The 23,559-nt window shown below is 41.1% G+C and overlaps 1 protein-coding gene across 1 annotated transcript in view; it reads left to right on the top strand.

The window, feature by feature from the left end:
- Nucleotides 1–21,607, top strand: part of LOC128693561 (uncharacterized) — a 39,614-nt gene extending 18,007 nt beyond the window's left edge. The window contains exons 8-11 of the mRNA XM_070080237.1: nucleotides 12,190–12,359; nucleotides 13,764–13,919; nucleotides 16,039–16,187; nucleotides 20,431–21,607. Of these exons, the coding sequence (XP_069936338.1) occupies nucleotides 12,190–12,359; nucleotides 13,764–13,919; nucleotides 16,039–16,187; nucleotides 20,431–20,557 (602 nt within the window). The 3' untranslated portion in view covers nucleotides 20,558–21,607. The remainder of the gene's footprint in view (nucleotides 1–12,189; nucleotides 12,360–13,763; nucleotides 13,920–16,038; nucleotides 16,188–20,430) is intronic.
- Nucleotides 21,608–23,559: the final 1,952 nt, after the last annotated feature.

Below are 23,559 nucleotides of genomic sequence, written 5' to 3'. Positions count from 1 at the left end.
GATAATGCGAGTAGTCACGAAAGTGCTTGGAATTTCTCTATTCTTTCAGAGTGGTTGTTTTGCATATATATATATATATATATATATATATATATATATATATATATATATATATATATATATATATATATATATATATATATATATATATATATATATATATATATATTAACAAGTCGGCAGTCTCCCACCGAGGCAAGGTGACCCAAAAAGAAAGAAAATCCCCAAAATGAAAATACTTTCATCGTCATTCAACACTTTCACCTCACTCACACATAATCACTGTTTTTACAGAGGTGCTCAGAATACAACAGTTTAGAAGTATATATGTATAAAGATACACAACATATCCCTCCAAACTGCTAATATCCCGAACCCCTCCTTTAGAGTGCAGGCATTGTACTTCCCATTTCCAGGACTCAAGTCCGACTATATAAAATAACCAGTTTCCCTGAATCCCTTCACTAAAGTGATTCTAAAGAAATGTCTTTAGGTACACCGCAGGGAGGAGTTCTTAGTCCCATGCTATTTAATATTCTGATTAATGCTCTCCTAAATGCTCTACCTGCCTCACCTAAACATATAGCTATAAGCTATGCTGATGATATCATGATCCATACAACAGGGCATAAGAAGATGAATACCATTCTTAATGAAGTTCAAGCAATTTGTAATCGACTAGGCCTCATAATATCTTCCTCTATTAACAAGCAAACGACATCCCCCACCCATCTATTTGCAGGGTGAAATCATTAGCTACGTTAAAACTTACAGATATCTTGGTGTAGATGTACCCTTTAACAAATCCACTATACCACAACTAAACAAGAAATGCAAAGCTAGGCTAAATGCACTCAAAGCTGTTGCTGGCTACAACCCCAACTATGGTGCTAATGTGAGAATCGTGAGAATGATGTACATAGCCTATGTTAGGTCCTCAATTGATTATGCTGCTCCCATGTTGATATTAGCTAGAGAAAGTTCTCTCCGACCCTTGGAGTTAATGCAAAATGAAGCTCTCAGGATTATTCTTGGCTGTCCCAGATCTACAAAAGTTCTTAACATGAGGAAGGAGCTTGGTATTTCTAGTATCAGTGATAGGATTATTGAGATTAACACTGTACTCGGTATTAGAATGTTGAGAAACGAACCAGACACTGTCACAATGAATCTTACCAAGTGTCTAGAGGTAAATACACACAGATCTAAATGGATTGTGAAAACGTGCAATTGCATCAAGTTTTATAACCTGCATGAACTGTATCACTGTAGGCAACAAGAGCATTTCACCCCTCCATGGAAGATGTGTTCATTTAATATCACATACCTATAAGTCCCTCCCAAGAAGCTCATTGCTAGTAATCCCTCCCTTAAATCTCTTGTTAGAGCAACTGCTCAAGAAGAAATTTCTCACCTAGCTGGTAGTAATAATTTATCACAAGTTATATACACTGATGGATCTAAACAGGAGTCTTCTGGCAGGGCTGCATCTGCTCTTGTTGCCACCTCCCTAGTTAAGAACGATAATAAATTTGTTGAGTTAGGCATAAGAATTAACAACTGGGCGTCTACACTGCAAACTGAATTGTTTGCAATCCTAATGGCGCTAAAGCTAACCTATGACACTGAGCGTGACTCTATTATCATTACTGATTCTATGTCATCATTGAAGGCTCTTGACTCATATAATGACTCCAACAACATGCTCATTGGTGAAGCCAGGTATAGATTCTCAAAAATTAGGGACAAAGGAATTAATGTACAATTGCTATGGATCCCATCACACACTGGATTACTCCTTCATGATAAAGTTGATATGTTAGCCAAGAAGAGTACCCAGAAGGAGAATGTAGAATATAACTTTGGTATAACTGTGTCTAGCATTAGGAATAACATTAGGAGAGAAGTAAATAATGAAAATGATTGTTATAGGAATGCATTTAGAAGTCTGAGTAGATCTATAACCCACTATGATAACATGAACGTAGATAAGTATGTTTATGGAGCAACGTGCAATGTGAACAGACTGACTGATGTTGTAGTGGCCAGGCTTAGGCTTGGTTACAAGTACTTCTGGCAGTTTGGGAGACACACACATGATGATCAAACTAAATGCAAATTATGTGATCAGGCATATGGTCACTGTCTTGAACACTATGTGCTTAATTGTCCACTTATTGAGGAATACAGACAGTATAATAACCTATGTGACATGTCAAGATATCTTATTAATGAAAATAAGATACCAGATATACTAAGCAAATTTCCTAAATTTACCTGTAACAGATAATTGAACTATAGTTATGTAGATATAAATCCATATGTATTCCTGTTAACCCTTTGGGACCTAGTTTCTAGGCCTTTTGTGTATCCATATGCTCTCGCGCTACCGTCCACAGGATGGATATGGGGTGCACAATAAACTAGGCACTTCGGTGGCAAAATCTAAATCTTCACTAAATATTACCCTGCTCACACTCCAACAGATCGTCAGGTCCCAAAAACCATTCGTCTCCATTCACTCCTATCGAACACGCTCATGCACGCCTGCTGGAAGTCCAAGCCCCTCGCCCACAAAACCTCCCTTACCCCTTCCTTCCAACCTTTTCGAGGATGACCCCTACCCCGCCTTCCTTTCCCTACAGATTTATACGCTCTCCATGTCATCCTACTTTGATCCATTCTCTCTAAATGACCAAACCACCTCAACAACCCCTCTTCAGCCCTCTGACTAATACTTTTATTAACTCCACACCTCCTAATTTCCACACTCCGAATTTTCTGCATAATATTTACACCACACATTGCCCTTAGACAGGACATCTCCACTGCCTCCAACCGTCTCCTCGCTGCAGCATTTACCACCCAAGCTTCACATCCATATAAGAGTGTTGGTACTACTATACTTTCATACATTCCCTTCTTTGCCTCCATAGATAACATTTTTTGTCTCGACATATACGTCAACGCACCACTCGCCTTTTTTCCTTCATCAATTCTATGATTAACCTCATCCTTCATAAATCCATCCGCCGACACGTCAATTCCCAAATATCTGAAAACATTCACTTCTTCCATACTCCTCCTCCCCAATTTAATATCCAATTTTTCTTTATCTAAATAATTTGATACTCTCATCACCTTACTCTTTTCTTTGTTCACTTTCAACTTTCTACCTTTACACACACTCCCAAACTCATCCACTAACCTTTGCAAATTTTCTTTAGAATCTCCCATAAGCACAGTATCATCAGCAAAAAGTAACTGTGTCAATTCCCATTTTGTATTTGATTCCCCATAATTTAATCCCACCCCTCTTCCGAACACCCTAGCATTTACTTCCTTTACAACCCCATCTATAAATATATATATATATATATATATATATATATATATATATATATATATATATATATATATATATATATATATATATATATATGTAGTAGGTTGGTAGACAGCAACCAACTCTCAACGAATATGACTCCCTCCTGAGAGCAATCTTTAAGAAGGCACTGAATCTGTCACTGGAAGATCAGCAATGTGATCAGCCAACTCTTCCAGTGCGGCAGGTATAGGGGTGCGCAAAGCAACGGAGATAGCTTTACCTGCATTTCTGTCCTCGTGTTTGGCTTCCAGTGGACTAGTCAAGGATATTGTCCCCGAACGCTTGAGAGGTACAGTAGGAGCTCAAGTTCCCAGGTTCACTGAAGCAGCCATATGGATACACAAAAGGCCTAGGAACTAGGCCCCAAAAGGGTTAACAGGTGAACATATGGTTTTTTTTTATCTACACATCTACAGTTCGCTTATCTGTTACAAGCAAATCTAGGAAATTTGCTGAGTGTATCTGGTATCTTGCGTTACCGTCCATAGGATGGATATGCGGTGCACAATAAACTAGCCACTTCGGTGGCAAAATCTAAATCTCTGAAGCAGCCATGCTGTGGGACACCCATGTAGACCACTCAAGCAGACCAGTTCCTCCTAAAGAGCACAAACAGTCCCACTGGGACAAACCGATAATGGAAAAAATAGCCAACACAGTGCTCACCAACGCTTCAGAAAAGAACAAAGCTCGTCTCCTAGCGGTGAAGACACCACATTTAGGAGATTTCCTTTGAGCTGTTCCCAATTCCTCCCTGGGCACTCGACTCCACCCACAGGCCATTTGGATTGGTGCTGCTCTTCGCCTAGCTGCCCCCATACTCACCAAGCATAGGTGTACATGCGGCATGGCGTCAGCTGATCAATTTGAACTTCATGGTCTCGTGTGTCATACATCAGAAGGAAAGACGTGAGGAGGTCAACGACATCATAAAAAGAAGTCTCGCCACAGCCCGTTGCCCAATGAACGGGAACCGCAAGTACAGAGGCCTGATGAAAGTCAAAAGCGTCCTGATGGAGTCACTATGCTACCCTAGAAGGATGGTAATCAGATTGCCTGGGACAACACCTGTGCCGCCACTTTGGCGGACACCTACTTGCCATTCCCAGAGGATCCGCATATGTAGGCCTGTCAGAGACCCATGGAGCATGGGGCAAGTGTGCTCTAAAGTTCCTCAAAGAGCTGGGTGAAAAGCTCACCACAGAAACTAATGATCACAATCGAACACAACAGAGTTAAATGGGAAGCTGCCAAAGTGAAAAGCTCTGTTCCACAAGGCACAGTACTCGACCCCATCCTGTTCCTCATCCTCATATCAGACATAGACCGAGATGTAATCCACAGCACTGTATCATCCTTTCCAGACGATACTAAAATTTGCATGAGACTGTCATCTGTTGAGGACACCGTTAACCTCCAAGAAGATGTAAACCAAGTTTTCCAATTGACAACAGAAAATAATATGATGCTCAATGAAGACAAATTCCAACTACTCCGTTATGGAAAACTGGAGGAGAAAATATCTAGAACTGGTTATACTACAAACTCTGATCATACAATAGAGCGGAAAAATAATGTGAGGTACCTGGGAGTAGTAATGTCTGAGGATCTCGCTGTCAAGGATCACAACAGTGCCACGATCACAGCTGCAAAGAAAATAATAGGATGAATAATGAGAACGTTCAAAACAAGAGATGCCAAGCCAATGATGATCCTTTTCAAATCACTTGTTCTCTCTAGGCTGGAATACTGCTGTACATTAACATCTCCGTTCAAAGCAGGTGAAATTGCAGATCTAGAGAGTGTACAGAGAACCTTTACTGCACATATGAGTTCTATAATACACCTTAACTACTTGGAACGCTTGGAAGCACTTGATTTGTACTCGTTGGAATGCAGGCAAGAGAGATATAATCTACACCTGGAAAATCCTAGAAGGAACGGTCCTGAATCTGCACACAAAAATCACTCCCTACAAAAGTAAAAGACTGGGCAGGCGGTGCAAAATACCCCAAATGAAAACTAGGAGTGCCATTGATACACTAAGAGAAAACACCATAAGGGTCCGGGGCCCAAGACTGTTCAACAGCCTCCCACCATGCATAAGGGAAATTACCAATAGGCCCCTGGCTGCCTTCAAGAGAGAGCTGGACAGGTATTTAAAATCGGTGCCGGATCAGCCAGGTTATGGTTCATACGTTGGACTACATGCGGCCAGCAGTAACAGCCTGGTTAATCAGGCTCTGATCCACCGGGAGGCCTGATCGTGGACCTGGCCGCGGGGGCGGTGATCCCCGAAATACCCTCCAGGTAGACTCTTGCTGCAGCAGTTATTTGGTTGATATACGCCTCGGGAGATATGCTCAGTATGATACTAACCTCAAGGTTAGAGATTAGAGGCCCCCGAGCCTCTAATCCGTCTGTGGTCTTCTTTGTCCCTCCCGATGTTCATAACTTTGCACTTGGTGGGGTTAAACGCTAGGATTCATTTGTAAGACTATGCCTGTGTGTGTGTACTCACCTAATTGTACTCACTTAATTGTGGTTGCAGGGGTCGAGACTCAGCTCCTGGCCCCCTCCTCTTCACTGATCGCTACTAGGTCCTCTCTCTCTCTGCTTCATGAGCTTTATCATACCTCTTCTTAAAACTATGTATGGTTCCTGCCTCCACTACTTCACTTGCTAGGCTATTCCACTTCCTGACGACTCTATGACTGAAGAAATACTTCCTAACGTCCCTGTGACTCGTCTGAGTCTTCAGCTTCCAGTTCCTGTGTCCCCTCTCTTAAACATCCTATCTCTGTCCACCTTGTCTATTCCCCGCAGTATCTTGTATGTCGTTATCATGTCTCCCCTGACCCTTCTGTCCTCCAGTGTCGTCAGTTCGAGTTCCCTCAACCTTTCCTCGTACGACATTCCCCTGAGCTCTGGGACTAGCCTTGTTGCAAACCTTTGTACTTTCTCTAACTTCTTGACGTGCTTGACCAGGTGTGGGTTCCAGACTGGTGCTGCATACTCCAGTGTGGGCCTAACATATACAGCGTACAGTTTCTTGAACGATTCCTTATTAAGGTATCGGAACGCTATTCTCAGGTTTGCCAGGCGCCCATATGCTGCAGCAGTTATTTGGTTGATGTGTGCCTCCGGTGACGTGCTCGGTGTTATGGTCACCCCGAGGTCTTTCTCCCTGAGTGAGGTCTGTAGTCTTTGTCCCCCTAGCCTACACTCTGTCTGCGGTCTTCTTTGCCCCTCCCCAGTCTTCATGACTTTGCATTTGGCAGGATTGAATTCGAGAAGCCAGTTACTGGACCACATGTCCAGCCTGTCCAGGTCTCTTTGCAGTCCTGCCTCATCCTCATCCGATTTAATTCTTCTCATCAACTTCACATCATCTGCGAATAGGGACACTTCAGAGTCTATTCCTTCCATCATGTCGTTCACATATATCAAAAATAGCACGGGTCCTAGAACTGACCCCTGTGGGACCCCGCTCGTTACAGGCGCCCACTGTGATACCTCTTCACGTACCATGACTCGTTGCTGCCTCCCTGTCAGGTATTCCCTGATCCATTGCAGTGCCCTCCCTGTTACATGCGCCTGATCCTCCAGCTTCTGCACTAATCTCTTGTGGGGAACTGTGTCAAAGGCCTTCCTGCAGTCTAGGAAAATGCAATCTACCCACCCCTCTCTCTCGTGTCTTACTTCTGTTACCTTGTCATAAAACTCCAGGAGGTTTGTGATACAAGATTTGCCTTCCATGAACCCATGCTGGTTTTCATTTATAATCTTGTTCCATTCCAGGTGTTCGACCACTCTCCTCCTGATAATCTTCTCCATGACTTTGCACACAATACATGTCAGAGACACAGGTCTGTAGTTTAGCGCCTCGTTTCTGTTTCCTTTCTTAAATATGGGGACTACATTTGCTGTCTTCCATTTCTCAGGTAGTTGCCCAGTTTCAAGGGATGTGTTGAAGATTGTGGTTAGAGGCACGCACAGCATCTCTGCTCCTTCTCTAAGGACCCATGGGGAGATGTCTGGTCCCATCGCCTTTGAGGTATCAAGGTCGCTTAGGAGCTTCTTCACCTCCTCCTCGGTTGTTCGTATGTCATTCAACACTTGTTGGTATATTCCCTCTTGATGTTCCCTTCTGTGCTGTCTTCCCACAGCCCTTCCTGTCTCTACTGTAAAAACTTCCTTAAATCTCCTGTTTAGCTCCTCACATACCTCCTGATCATTTCTTGTGAGTTCTCCACCTTCTGTCCTTAATCTGATCACCTGGTCTTTGACTGTTGTCTTCCTCCTGATGTGGCTATACAACAGTTTTGGGTCAGTCTTGATTCTCGATGCTATGTCATTTTCATACTGTCGCTGGGCCTCCCTCCTTACCTGTGCGTACTCGTTCCTGGCTCTGCGACTGATCTCCCTATTTTCGTGTGTTCTCTGCCTTCTGTACTTTTTCCATTCTCTATTGCACTTGGTTTTTGCCTCCTTACATCGTCGGGTAAACCAGGGGCTCGTTCTGGTCTTCCCGTTGTTTCTGTTGCCCTTGGGAATAAACCTTCCCACTGCCTCCTTGCATTTTGTTGTTACATATTCCATCATTTCGTTTACTGGCTTTCCTGCCAGTTCTCTGTCCCACGGAACCTCCCGCAGGAAGTTCTTCAACCCTTTGTAGTCCCCTCTTTTATAGTCAGGCTTTTCCCATTCAACTCCTGTTACTCTCTCCACTTGCAGCTCTACTATGTATTCAAAGCACAGAACCACGTGGTCGCTAGCTCCTAGGGGACTCTCATACTTGATGTTCTCAATGTCTGAGCTGCCCAGGGTGAACACAAGGTCCAATCTTGCTGGTTCATCCTCCCCTCTCACTCTGGTAGTGTCCTTAACATGTTGGTGCATGAGGTTTTCCAGCACCACGTCCAACATCTTGGCTCTCCATGTTTCGGGACCCCCATGTGGCTCCAGGTTTTCCCAGTCAATCTCCCTGTGGTTGAAATCTCCCATAACCAGCAACTTTGCTCTGCTGGAGTGAGCCCTTCTTGCCACCTCAGCAAGTGTGTCCACCATTGCTCTGTTGCTCTCTTCATATTCCTCTCTTAGCCTCCTGCAGTTCTGTGGTGGATTATACATCACTGCAATGACCACCTTGTGTTCCCCAGACTGAAGTGTACCTACTATGTAGTCTCTTTCTCCCGTCTCATCTATGCCTTCCATTTTCTCGAATTTCCATCTGTTTTCTACGTGTGTGTGTGTGTGTGTGTGTGTGTGTGTGTGTGTGTGTGTGTGTGTGTGTGTGTGTGTGTGTGTGTGTGTGTGTGTGTGTGTGTGTGTGTGTGTACTCACCTAATTGTACTCACCTAACTGTAGTTGCAGGGGTCGAGACTCAGCTTCTGGCCCCGCCTCTTCACTGACCGGTACTAGGTCCTCTCTCTCCCTGCTCCATGAGCTTTATCATACCTCATCTTAAAGCTATGTATGGTTCCTGCTTCCACTACATAGCTCGCCAGACTGTTCCACTTCCTGGCCACTCTATGACTGAAGAACTGCTTCCTAACATCCCTGTGACTCATCTGAGTCTTCAACTTCCAAGAGTGACCCCTTGTTTCTGTGTCCCATCTCTGGAACATTTTCTCTCTGTCCACCTTGTCTATTCCACGCAGTATTTTGTATGTCGTTATCATGTCTCCCCTATCCCTCCTGTCCTCCAGTGTCGTCAGGCCGATTTCCCTCAACCTTTTTTCATAGGACATTCCCCTTAGCTCTGGAACTAACCTTGTCGCAAACCTTTGCATTTTCTCTAATTTCTTAACGTGCTTGACCCGGTGCGGGTTCCAAACTGGTGCTGCATACTCCAGTATGGGCCTGACGTACACGGTGTACAGTTTCTTGAAAGATTCCTTACTTAGGTATCGGAATGCTATTCTCAGGTTTGCCAGGCGCCCATATGCTGCAGCAGTTATCTGGGTGATGTGTGCTTCCGGAGACGTGGTCGGTGTTATACTCACGCCAAGATCTTTCTTCTTTAGCGAGGTTTGCAGTCGTTGGCCATCTAACCTATACTCTGTTTGCGGTCTTCTTTGCCCTTCTTCGATCTTCATGACTTTGCATTTGGCAGGGTTGAATTCGAGAAGCCAGTTGCTGGACCACGTGTCCAGCCTGTCCAGGTCTCTTTGAAGGCCTGCCTGCCTGTGTGTGTGTGTGTGCTTACCTAGTTGAGGCTGCAGGGGTCGAGTCCAAGCTCCTGGCCCCCGCCTCTTCAGTGGTCGCTACTAGGTCACTCTCCCTGAACCGTGAGCTTCATCATACCTCTGCTGTTTACCTGGAGTTTACCTGGAGAGAGTTCCGGGGGTCAACGCCCCCGCGGCTCGGTCTGTGACCAGGCCTCCTGGTGGATCAGAGCCTGATTATCCAGGCTGTTACTGCTGGCTGCACGTAATCCAACGTACGAGCCACAGCCCGGCTGGTCAGGTACCGACTTTAGGTGCTTGTCCAGTGCCAGCTTGAAGACTGCCAGGGGTCTATTGTTAATCCCCCATATGTATGCTAGGAGGCAGTTGAACAGTCTCGGGCCCCTGACACTTATTGTATTATCTCTTAACGTGCTAGTGACACCCCTGCTTTTCATTGGGGGGATGTTCCATCGTCTGCCAAGTCTTTTGCTTTCGTAGTGAGTGATTTTCGTGTGCAAGTTCGGTACTAGTCCCTCTAGGATTTTCCAGGTGTATATAATCATGTATCTTTCCCGCCTGCGTTCCAGGGAATACAGGTTTAGGAACCTCAAGCGCTCCCAGTAACTGAGGTGTTTTATCTCCGTTATGTGAGAGATTTCAGTCATGCCGCTCATTTTCAGAAAAAGCACAAAGTTGCATCAGTCACATCCATGGTTGAAGGAAGCATCATAGAATTAAGTGTTATAATAGTGACTGAATATAAGATTAGGATTATATAGATTAGATTCAGTTTTAATGCATAAAATTTCCCTTTAGTTGACAAGTCTCTTTTACCTGACATTTGACCTGACATGTCACTTTTACCTGGAGTATGCCTGGACAGGGTTTCGGGGATCAACGCCTCCGCGGCTCGATCTGTGACCAGGCCTCTTGGTGGATCAGGGCCTAATCAACCAGGTTGTTACTGCTGGCCGTACACAAGCTGACATACGAACCACAGCCAGGTTGGTCAGGTACTGACTTTAGGTGCCTGTCCAGTGCCTTCTTGAAGACAGCCAGGGGTCTATTGGTAATCTCCCTTATGTATGCTGGGAGGCAACTGAACAGTCTTGGGCCCCGGACACTTATTGTGTTGTCTCTCAGTGTGCTCCTGGCAGGCCTGTGTGTGTGTGTGTGTGTGTGTGTGTGTGTGTGTGTGTGTGTGTTAGTTACCATTTTGTCCTAGACACTAGGCCTGTTGTTGTGTGTGTAGGTGTGTGTGTGTGTGTGTAGGTGTGTGTGTGTGTGTGTGTGTAGGTGTGTGTGTAGGTGTGTGTGTGTGTGTGTGTGTGTGTGTAGGTGTGTGTGTGTACTCACCTAATTGTGGTTGCAGGGGTCGAGACTCAGCTCAGTAGGTGTGTGTGTGTGTAGGTGTGTGTGTGTGTGTGTAGGTGTGTGTGTGTGTAGGCGTGTGTGTGTGTGTGTGTGTGTGTGTGTGTGTGTGATGTCTGCTGTGTGTGTGTATGTGTGTGTGTGTATGTGTATGTGTATGTGTGTGTGTGTGTGCTCTCCTCACCTAATTGTGGTTGCAAGGGTCGAGACTCAGCTCCTGGCCTGGTGTGTGTGTGGGGGGGGAGGGTATGTGTCCCAATTTTACTCAATGTTTGTTTGAAGGAAGGACAGCATGCAGATAATAGAGGATCACATGACATGTTGAACATAGACTACGGAAGACCTTGTTACGCGGAACATTCCTGATAGTCTTAATTAAAATTAACTTAAACTACCGAACAGTTATTTATTTAGGTTAGTCTACCAGAATGTTATGGTCTACAATCTTTTAATTATACTTCCTCTAGCACTTCTCACCGCCCTTACAAACTCTACCCTGCAGCGCTGTACGTCCCTGGTGGGTTTAGCGCCCTGCAGCGCTGTACGTCCCTGGTGGGTTTAGCGCCTAGTTTTGATTATAATAATAGTTTTTAAAGATTTTATATAACAATTTGGTATAATATTTGTAGTGATGAACACTGAAAGTGAACATAATCTTGGTTACTATATGTCTTCCTATATTATTATTATTAGTATTATTGTTATTATTATTAGTATTATTGTTATTATTATTAGTATTATTGTTTCTGTTGTTGCTATTATTATTGTTGCTATTATTATTATTATTATTATTATTATTATTATTATTATTGCTCTTATTATTATTATTATTATTATTATTATTATTATTATTATTATTATTATTATTATTATTATTATTATTATTATTATTGCTATTATTATTATTATTATTATTATTATTATTATTATTATTATTATTATTATTATTATTATTGCTATTATTATTATTATTATTATTGTTTTTGTTGTTGCTATTATTATTGTTGCTATTATTATTATTATTATTATTGCTATTATTATTATTATTATTAGTAGTAGTAGTAGTAGTAGTAGTAGTAGTACTAGTATTATTATTATTATTATTATTATTATTATTATTATTATTATTATTATTATTATTATTATTGCTATTATTATTATTATTATTATTATTATTATTATTATTATTATTATTATTATTATTGCTATTATTATTATTATTATTATTATTATTATTAAGCATTTGTTTGTATTCAGGTTACGGCCTCACAGAGGTGCTGATCACCAACCTCACTCCCCTAGAGAGAGAGAAGATAGGATGGTGTGGCCTGGTTCTGCCTGGTGTGTCAGCCAAGATTATTGATACGCTCACTGGACAAATATTGTCACATAACCAAAGCGGAGAAATCTGCATTAAATCCCCAACGGTAATTACCACATGTACCCCTTACACCACCCTTCAATGTATTTATTTTTTTCTTCTGCATTTGTAGTTCTCCGTCTTCGTTTCGAGGAGCAACACACATGTCTGTGACCTATGTGAAAGATAAACTTACGGATTTAGCGCTTGGTTATGATTATGATGATGAATAGTAATGAATTCAAGTAAATAAGTAATCTGGTGTCTGCATATATTGTACATATCACGTAGATTTTTTTTTTTATATTGGTCCAGTCATCGCTTGAGAATACTTGTCTACACACCACTGTGTTGGACAGCTGGTCAGCGGCAGTAGTTCTGTTGGCATCATATTCTGGCCCAACATGACTTCATTATGAAGTTCTAAGAGTTGAACGTAGACAGTTCTTAGAGCTGATGGTAGACAGTTCTAAGAGCTGAAAGTAGACAGTTCTAAGAGTTGAAGGTAAACAGTTCTAAGAGCTGAAAATAGACGGCTTTAAGAGCTGAAGGTAGACAGTTCTAAGAGCTGAAAATAGACAGTTTTAAGAGTTGAAGGTAGACAGTTCTAAGAGTTGAAGATAGACAGTTCTAAGAGTTGAAGGTAGACAGTTCTAAGAGTTGAAGGTAGACAGTTCTAAGAGTTGAAGATAGACAGTTCTAAGAGTTGAAGGTAGACAGTTCTAAGAGTTGAAGGTAGACAGTTCTAAGAGTTGAAGGTAGACAGTGGCCTAAACTGACAAGTGAAAAATCGAAAATACTCTAAGCAGAAAAAAAACAAAACTGTATTATAGGAGAAGAGTTCGGCAGTACGCCGTTGGAATCCATTTTTAGTGCCATCAACAAAGGTTCACTTACGACAATTCTATATATCAATCACATCTTCTTTATCTTGATTTTCCGAGATATTTAACATTGTGTTTGATATAAATCGCAGGAGTTTCTCGTAATTCTTAGTCTGCCTTTCTTGTTGATAATTGTTCTTCTCAAGGTTAATTCAGAAGTTTTGTAATCCGCGGGTTTTGTACTTTAATTCTGTCTCAGACCATGAAGGATCTGACTTGTTTCTTCGACTCTACTGCTATACAGAGGTTCCAGTCCAGTGTTCTACCGAACTCAGAAAGTTTTCAGTTGCAAGATGAAGTCGCAAGGAGAGTCCAGATCAGTATTATATTCGCTCAGTAGTAGCTATAGTGTGCTATTTCAACCTGTTAGTATGCCTTATCAGATAAAAACCAAGTAATATTACGTTGCTTGTATAAGTGTTCCTGGCAAATCTCCATTGACAGGATGTAATGATCTGCAATTTATTTGTATTGGACTAATTTACGTCATCTTAGAAAAGACACGTAAACAAATATAAATTCTCATATAATTCTTCTTCCTGGTCCACTTACTCCAGGACTTACAACTTACCAGTTCCATCCCACAGATGATGTCTGGATATTTCCATAATAAAGAGGCCACAGCAGCCACAATCGACAGTGAAGGTTGGCTTCACACAGGGGATATCGGTTGTTATGATGAACAAGGTTACTTTACCATACTCGACCGAACTAAAGAAATGATCAAGGTCAAGGCTTTGCAAGTAAGTAATACAGTCTCATGCATCACTTAACGTTATCTTAACCTTAGAAAACTTAACTGACCTTATTATAATAAGTGCAATTTAATTTAGCCTAATCCAACCAAATATATTTTAGATAAGTTTACAGTAATTTAAATAAACAAACAATGAAATGTAAATTTTCGTTAGGTTCAGAATGATTTTTGCGAAATTATGGCAAACAAATTTTCGCTTGCCTTATTCGGCACGACATATACAAATATATATATATATATATATATATATATATATATATATATATATATATATATATATATATATATATATATATATTATTAGCACACAGCCGATTCCCACCAAGGCAGGGTGGCCCGAAAAAGAAAAGCTTTCACCAGGCTCTGGTGGCCTGGTGGTTAACGCTCTCGCTTCACACGGTGAGGGCCTGGGTTCGATTCCCAGCCAGAGTAGAAACATTGGACGTGTTTCAACCTGTTGTCTATGTTCCCCATCAGTAAAATGGGTACCTGGGTGTTAGTAGACTGGTGTGGGTCGCATCCTGGGACACTGACCTAAGGAGGCCTGGTCACAGACCGGGCCGCGGGGGCGTTGACCCCCGGAACTCTCTCCAGATAAACTCCAGATCATTCACTCCATCACTGTCTTGCCAGAAGGGTGCTTTACACTACAGTTTTTTACACAGCAACATTAACATCCTTCCTTCAGTGGGATCATCTTAACACATTATTCTGGTTCATACACTGGAAGTGTAAAAGGTGATAATTACTCTTCATACCAGAAAGCTGAGAATAGCTTCAATTTCCTGGATCAAAAACCCTCCCCTGGCATCAAGACACTCTCTTAATGTACCTTGAAAATGTGTCTTTACATTTTTAAAGTCGACTTATGTATCATAAAAGGAAAGTCACTAGTTAACTAAGAAATACGAGCAAGCGATAATAACATTTTCTACCTCGGCCAATAACGTGAGAAGAACGATTGTTGTGTGTCAGTCTGTATGTCTTGAATAATCACTAAATCCCATCCCTGGCAACACACCCCCCCACTCTTCATAGATCTAAACTTACTCCCTGTTCAGAACATCCACACTTACTACTGTGCAATCTACATATACAGGACCTTAAATTCCTATATTAACCTTGACCTAAAACGCTTTCTTGATAGTTGTGACAGGACCCACAGGCATAACACCAGACACAAACATATCTATGACATTCCCCATGTTCGACTAAACCTTTACAAAAATTCAATGTATTTCAAAGGCCCTAAAATCTGGAACACCCTACCTGAAAACTCTAGAACTGTAGACACATTCATCACGTTCAAAACTACAGTTAGAAAACATCATATCTCCCTGATCCACCCCAACAACTAACTACATGAAAACCACCTGGTGGTTCACAATTGCATTCATTCACCCACTGACTATAAACCCAGAAATACGAATCTTAATCTTAATATAATGAATCCTAACTAGTCATAAGTTTGCCTATGATACTCCAATATAGACACTGTATTGTGCCAAAACAAAAGCATTCACATTGCTAAACTCACAGACTATAATGTAGTCACTTAGCCTTAATACCATAATCTGTAATAATTTAAAGTTTAGAATTAATCTAAGTCTGCCCGAAATGCCTAGCCATGCTAGGTATCCTAGTGGCCCCCTCTGTAATTAGTATTTTAAAACATGTAAACCACACAATATCCAAAATCTGTAAACCCCGCATTGTAATCCTTATAGAGAATAAACTTGATTGATTTATTGATTGATATATTTCTCGACCAAATGTATATTTAAAAAAAAATAATGTATACTCTCTATTCTATGTATACTTGTATTTTATGTTTAACGATGTGACTTCTGGTATTCTTCAGAAAAAAAAAGTGTTTCTGTGTAATCTAAGTTCTATTTCACGTTCGGAATTATTCCAAATTTGTCTAATATTATTAATATCTTGTCGATGAGGACAAGACCCGGGCCGGGACAACACCGGAGAATCAAAGAAACGAAATATCTTAAGAATTTGTTTGATAAACATTCTGTATGTGATGATCCTTAAAACGAAAACCAACGTCAATAATGTTAGAAACTGTATATACAATTATTTGTGTGCCTCAGGTAGTGCCATCAGAGCTGGAGAACGTCATCTTGAAGCACCCTAACGTAGTGGAGGTGGGTGTAGTGGGTGTACCTGACGACAGATTGGGTGAGGCTCCTCGGGCTTATGTAGTTGTCTCTGCCCCCACTTCAGAAGCTGAAATTAAAGAGTTAGTACACATCCATACCAGTTGACAACAAATAATTCTCTTTTGTACACTTTATGCTTTGGTAAACAGTATAAATGTCCTGTTATGTAAGTGTTGAACAGAAGTCTGTTAAATGTTTTGCACTTGGGTAGGATTGATGTTTTTTTTCTCCTGTTTCATAAACAGGTAAATTATCGAGAATTTCATATAAACTTGTTTACATATAAGGAGCACCAGCTGGTTTAACATTATGTTTCTTTGTAGTTCTTATTCCATAAAATTTCCTCTCCAATTTATGAGACATTGTTAGAGACCGAGCTCTAAGGGCGATTATCCTAGACCCGTTTATTGACATAACTGTCCGTTATTACATTTAGTTTTAATATGTAATGTGTTAATAAAAAATAATATATATATATATATATATATATATATATATATATATATATATATATATATATATATATATATATATATATATATATATATATATATATATATATATCGTGCCGAATATGTAAAACTGGTCAATTAGCACGAACTCATTTAAAATTAAGTCCTTTCTAAAATTTTCTCTTATACGTTCAAAGATATATTTTTTTCATTAATGTTAATGTAAAAATTTTTAATTTTTCTCCAAAAGAATCTTAGAAAACTTACCTAACCTTATTATAACAAGAACAATTTATTTTAGCCTAACCCAACTAAATATATTTTAGATTTGTTTACAATAATTTAATACTAAATAAACACAGTGAAATATATTTTTTCCGTTAGGTTCAGAATGATTTTGGCGAAATTATTGTATACACAAATTTTCACTTGTCCTATATGGCAAGATGAGCGTTGCTATTTAATCCAAGATCGCAAGTTCTGTCTATTCGGCACTACATATATATATATATATATATATATATATATATATATATATATATATATATATATATATATATATATATATATATATATAAAGCCAAGGACTCGAACCCGTGCTGCTTTGGCCTGCCTCATGGTGGGCGAAAACACATGACGCCCTAATCCACTGAACCATATGATCCTTAGGAGTAGCGCATCCAGCGGAACTGGATGTTGTACTCGCTACCCAAGGACACACAATGGTGTGGATGACTCTAGGCTAATTTCATTCTAGTCTCTGTTTGGTGTACTAGTACAACGAGCAGTATTTCATATTGTAGCCACGACACTCGTGGTTACAATATAAAATACTGCTCATTGTACTAGTACACCAACCAGGGACTAGAATGAAATATATATATATATATATATATATATATATATATATATATATATATATATATATATATATATATATATATATATATATATATATATATATATATATATATATATATATATACACACACACACACACACACACAAATATAGGGAGGTACCACCTCAATAACTGGACTGGGGACCCTCATCCTCAGAGAAAACAAGCCACGTGGGGTGGAAATCTTTAGTTCGGGTACTTTCACACTTCTCAGTGCGTCATCAGGAGCTGTGCAATGTTGCAAAGGCAGCAACAAGAAAAGTAGGGTATGTTTTCAGAGTATGGTAGTGTGGTGGCACTCGCCAGTCTCTGTCTGTCTGGAAGAAGCCAGCGGGATGCCAACCACACACCGATCCCGCCCACACCCCACCCCACAGGGGGTCGGGTGGGGTTGGCCTCACAGTTTGCAGATAGCATGAGATAAAATGCTAGAAGATAGTTAATAGCCAGCCCTACGCTTCTAACTGCTGGGAACAGGTCATTTGACATAAAAAGTTACATTACAATAGTGGATTATTACATACCTTCATTGACAAACTTCTAACTAATGAAATAGAGGGGAAAATCCCTCATATGTCAACCGGTGTCACAGAACCTTCCTGAATATTCAGGAAATATTCTGTGTCAGTTAATATGCCTGTGTGAATTCTCCTATTCAGGCTTTCTTATAATGACTAAGTTGTTCTTAATTTTAATGCTCTTCCTATCATTATTATACTATTCCTATCATTATTATCAACTATCATCCGTGAAGACGTCCTTTGGGAGCGTACTTGCTTGGACATCCTCCTCTTTTCTACAATTTTGCAAGCTCCTGATGATGTGTTGCAGCACGAAAGGCCTAGAGCTATCATTCTATTACCCCCGTGGTTTTTTTTATATATATATATATATATATATATATATATATATATATATATATATATATATATATAAACACATTGGCCGTTTCCCACTGAGGCGGGTGACCCTGAAAAACAAGAAAAACTCATCATCAGGCATGCCAACACCCCTTCTTCAGAGCGCAGGCAGTGTACTCTCCACCTCCATGACTCAAGTCCGGCTAACTGGTTTACCAGGATCCTTTCATAACTGTTAATTTCCTCACACTTCAACAGCATGTCAAGTCATAAAAACCATTTGTCGCCACTCCTCTCTTAACACATTCACAAATGCTTCCTGGAAGTCCAAGCTCCTTGCACACAAAACCTTTACCCCATCCCTGAAACCTTTCCCAGGACGACCACTATCCTGCCTTCCTTCCACTACAGATTTATACGCCTTCCAAGTCAATCTATTTTCTTCCAGCCTCTCTGAATGTCCGAACCACCTCAACAATTCTTCCTCAGCCCTCTGGATAATGCTGTTAGAAACTTCCCACCTCCTAATCTCCAATCTCTGGATTCTGTGCATTATATTCACACTGTACATTGCCCTCAGACACGACATCTCCACTGCCTCCAGCCTTCTCCTTGTTGCAACATTCACCACCCATGCTTCACACCCATATATGAGCGTTGGTACCACTATACTCTCATACACTCCCTTGCTTGCTTCCATGCAAGCAGGGGAGTGTATGAGAGTATAGTGCACCACATCAATCTCATCAGTTCTATGATTCATCTTCCATAGACCATCTGCTGACAAATTCACTCCCAAATATCTGAAAACATTCCCTTCCTTCAATCTGATATGAAATCTTTCATTACATAAATTTTGTTATCCTCATCACGTTGCTCTTTCCAGTGTTCGCTTTTAATTTCTTTTACATACTCTTCCATACTCATCCACCAACCTCTGCAACTTCTCTTCAGAATGTCCCAAAAGCACAGTGTCATCAGCAAAAACCAACTGTAACAGCTCCCACTTTGTGTTAGGTTTTTTTTATCTCTTAATTCTATACCTCTTGCCAACACCCTAGCATTCAATTCTCTAAGGCGTCAGCTTGCGTGCGGCCAGTAGAAACAGCCTGGTTGATCAGACCCTTATCCACCGTGAGGCCTGGTCTCAGACAGACCGAGCCGCGGGGGCGTTGACCCCCGAAACCCTCTCCAGGTAAAATCCAGGTAAGGCCTACCTTTACTGGGAAATAATTTCCCTCTCTCTTACATACTCTACCCTGAGCCACACTATCCTTGTAAAAACCCTTAATTGCTTCCAGTAACCTACAACCTATTCCATACATTTGCAATACCTGCCACATTGCTTCCCTATCCACCCTATCATATACCTTTTCCAGATCCATAAATGCAACTAAAACCTCTGGTCACCTATATCCTTCACTGTAAACACTTGGTCTACACACTCCCCTACCCTTCCTTAGGCCTCATTGTTCATCTTCCATCCTTCTCTCTGTTTTACTCTTAATACTTTCAATAATAAGCTTACCAAACACTTTACCAGGTATACTCAAAAGCCTTATTTCCTTATAATTTTGCCACAACCATTTAACATCTTCACACATTCTTTAGAGTACAGGTGTACTCTCTACCTGCAGGACTCTAGTTCGGCTAACCGGCTTCTCTGAATATCTTCATAAATGTTACCTTGTTCATTTTCCAAAAGCTCATGCAAGCCTGTTGTTTATTCAAGTCCTTAGCACTCAAAACCTCTTTTACTTCTTTCCAGCCTTTCCTTTGACCAACCCTACCCTTCCCTCCCTCCACTCCAGATTTATGTGACCTCTTCTAATCTCCAATATCCGAATTCTCGGCATAATATTCACATCACACGGCGCTCTCAGACACACCATCTCTACTGTGTCCAGCGTCCTGCTCGAGGCAACGTTTAAAACTCATGCCTCACACCCATATAACAGTGTTAGTACCGCTATACCCTTGTACAGTCTCTTTTTTCCTCCACTGATGCCTCTTGATAAAAGTCACATCTTTAATTAAGTTTATTTTTGTCTTTAGAAGAAACATTTTTATTAGAGTAAGTTATAACTCAGTGGTTTGGTTTTGTCTGAAGGTTCGTGGAGAGGAAAGTGGCTCCATATAAGAAGCTGGTGGGAGGCGTCGTCTTTGTGAAGGAAATACCTAAGAATGCTACTGGTAAACTACTTAGAAGAGAACTGAAGAAGATTGCTCTCAAATGATTTATAAATAACATCAACACTTGTAAGATGATGGAAAATATATTCAAAGAAGCTTTGACGATGACTGCATGAAGGATAGAGGAGGAGGTTGTAAGTGTAGAGAAAGATAATGGTAGCTAAGTGATAACTTTGGATATGATAGTATAGAACAGGAAATGTAGAATATTATTATATTCATGGGAAGAGCTAAACACATTGGGATCATAAAGCATCTGGGAAAATGGGGAGGTAATCATTTGGTCTTGTAAACGACACAAATGTTGCTATAGCAATGATCTACAAAGAACCAGACAAGAATACGTGTCATTGTATAGAAACATTCTTAACTGCTACTTCCAACACCATGGAACACTGGGGTGGCAGCTACTGTATCTAAGAAATGCTACCACACGTGATGTTGCTACATGCTACTTCTTATCTGTCATTTGATTTGTATTCTCCACTATTTTTTTTTTTTTAACAAACCGGCCGTATCCCGCCAAAGCAGGGTGACCCAATGTGAGGGAAAACTTCAACAGATAGGAGTAGCGAGCGAGTATATGGTAACGATAGTTTGATTGCCGGCTGCTTGTTAAGGTAGGGTCAGTCTCGCTCACGCTATCCCCTCCCCCACCCTTTCTCCCCACCCCGAAAGGTGACGTGTTGGGCTCCGGCCAAACAGTATTCACTCGACTCACAGCTCCCAGCACAACCGTAAGTAAAAGCCTCTGCTCCTATTCTAGTGGATATTGGTTGAAAGCTTCACTTTTGACCAATAAACTTAGTCCTTTCAGTTTTAAGCTCCACATAAGACTTTTCGATAATCACCACCTTTTTTAAGTATCTTGCACATATCATGGCGAATGATTTCTTAAGCATTGGGTAACCTGTCTCTCTTTCCAGCTTGGAATGACAGATCGGGTCACCTGCCAACCAACGAGAAGTGTTGAAGGAGACGGAGTGAAACAGCCCATGAGACGTCATTCATAATCTACCTACCCGATTAGTTGTACAGGACACTACCCCTCATCTTTGAGTTCCTGTCATCTGGACTGACTATTCAAGGCTATAGACTCTTGTTGTGATAGAAACACAGGCCTTATCTCTAGGCTTTATTGAACATAGAATCTTCATAGTACTTCTGCAACAACAAAATATAATGACTAGTACATCTAATAATGGCTTCTACAGGGATGGTGATGTCTCGCATATGTCAAGAGAAAAGTTATAACTACAGGCCACATATTTAAACTCACCATGTAATCTGCATGACTAATGTATATATATAAATAGAGGAGGAGAGAATCACACCGTGTGTTGGCGCCCATCACACACACCAAACTGTTGTTGTTGTTAAGGGCCCCAAGAGGTGGTGCAGTATTATCCTGCTGCTGCTCCCCACAGGACCAGTATCACTACAATCTCCCCCTTCTAAAATATCAGAGACAGTAATCTCCCAAACTGTTAGGTGGGCGACGTACACGTCCCGACCTTCGTAGCCCTTGAGCCTCTCCACCAGGTTCGATATTTTCCAGCGGGGTTTGATTAACTGCTGGAGCAGAATCCTCTATTTCCATAGGGGTAGTCTCAAGGGGCTTTCCAGGAGAAAACGAAGCATCTTTCACATCTATTGGTGTATCTTGAGATTCCACACTAATGGGGATTTCAACTGGGGCTAAATGTCTTGTAGATACTGTAGTCTCTTCACCATTTTGGTAGCGAATGTGGGCGTAATGTGGATTAGCTTGCAGGAGCTCTACCTCTTCCACTAAAGGATCCGTCTTGTTCATTCTACGGTGACTCTTCAGGAGAACGGGTCCAGGATGACATAACCAAGTGGGCACGGAGGCTCCCGTAGAGGAACGACGTGAATAGTTGAGGAGTCTTTCATGAGGGGTTGCATTAGTAGCTGTGCACAGCAATGATCTAATAGAGTGAAGAGCATCAGGTAGGACAGTTTGCCAGTGTTGAACAGGTAGATTGCGCGACTTCAATGTCATTGTAACTGCCTTCCATATAGTACCATTGAACCGCTCCACTTGACCATTGCCTTGAGGGTTGTAGCTTGTTGTTCTGCTGCAGGCAATACCTTTGCTAGCCAAAAACTCCTGGAGTTCGTTACTCATGAACGAGGATCCCCTGTCTGAATGGATATAAGCTGGCATACCAAAAATAGAGAACAACTGTGAAAGACAACTAATAACAGTTGAAGCAGCCATATTTGCACAGGGGAATACAAAGGGAAACCTTGAATATTCATCTACTATGTTAAGGAAATACCTATTCTGATTTGTGCTTGGTAGAGGTCCTTTGAAATCTATATTCAATCTTTCGAAAGGCTGGGTGGATTTTATGAGATGAGTCTTCTCTGGCTGATGAAAGTTTGGCTTGCACTCTGCACATACTCTGCATGCTCTGATCACTTGTCGCACATCTTCCACTGAGTAGGGCATGTTCTTTGATTTGACAAAATGGTACAGGCGTGTAACTCCTGGGTGACACAAAGCCTTGTGGAGCGCTGAGAGTGATTGCAAATCATGACATGCTGCTCCACAGTGGGACCTAGAGAATGCATCAGGTGAGATGTTCTCTTGACCCGGTCGGTACAGAATATCAAAGTCATAACACGATAGTTCCATCCTCCAGCGTAATATCTTGTCATTCTTTATCCTACTTTTGTGCTTCTTGTCGAACATATACATCACGGACCGTTGGTCAGTCCTTATGGTGAAACGTCTACCAGTTAAATAATGCCTCCAGTGGCGAACTGCTTCTATGATGGCCTGGGCTTCCTTTTCTACAGCAGCGTAACATTTCTCTGATCCTTGAAAAGTTCTCGAAAAGAAGGCTACTGGTCGTCCTGCCTGAGATAAGACTGCAGCAATGGCAATGTCAGATGCATCCGTTTCCACTTCGAATGGTAGGGACTCATCAATGGCTTTAACTACTGAGTTTTCAATGTCCTGTTTGAGAGTATGGAAAGCGGCTTCTGCTTCCTTTGTCACAGGAAATGTGGTAGCACT

The sequence above is a fragment of the Cherax quadricarinatus genome, chromosome 6 (assembly GCF_038502225.1).
Source record: "Cherax quadricarinatus isolate ZL_2023a chromosome 6, ASM3850222v1, whole genome shotgun sequence".
Lineage (NCBI taxonomy): Eukaryota > Metazoa > Arthropoda > Malacostraca > Decapoda > Parastacidae > Cherax > Cherax quadricarinatus.
The sequence above is the reverse complement of the archived record's forward strand: the minus strand, read 5'-3'. Positions and strand labels throughout refer to the sequence as shown.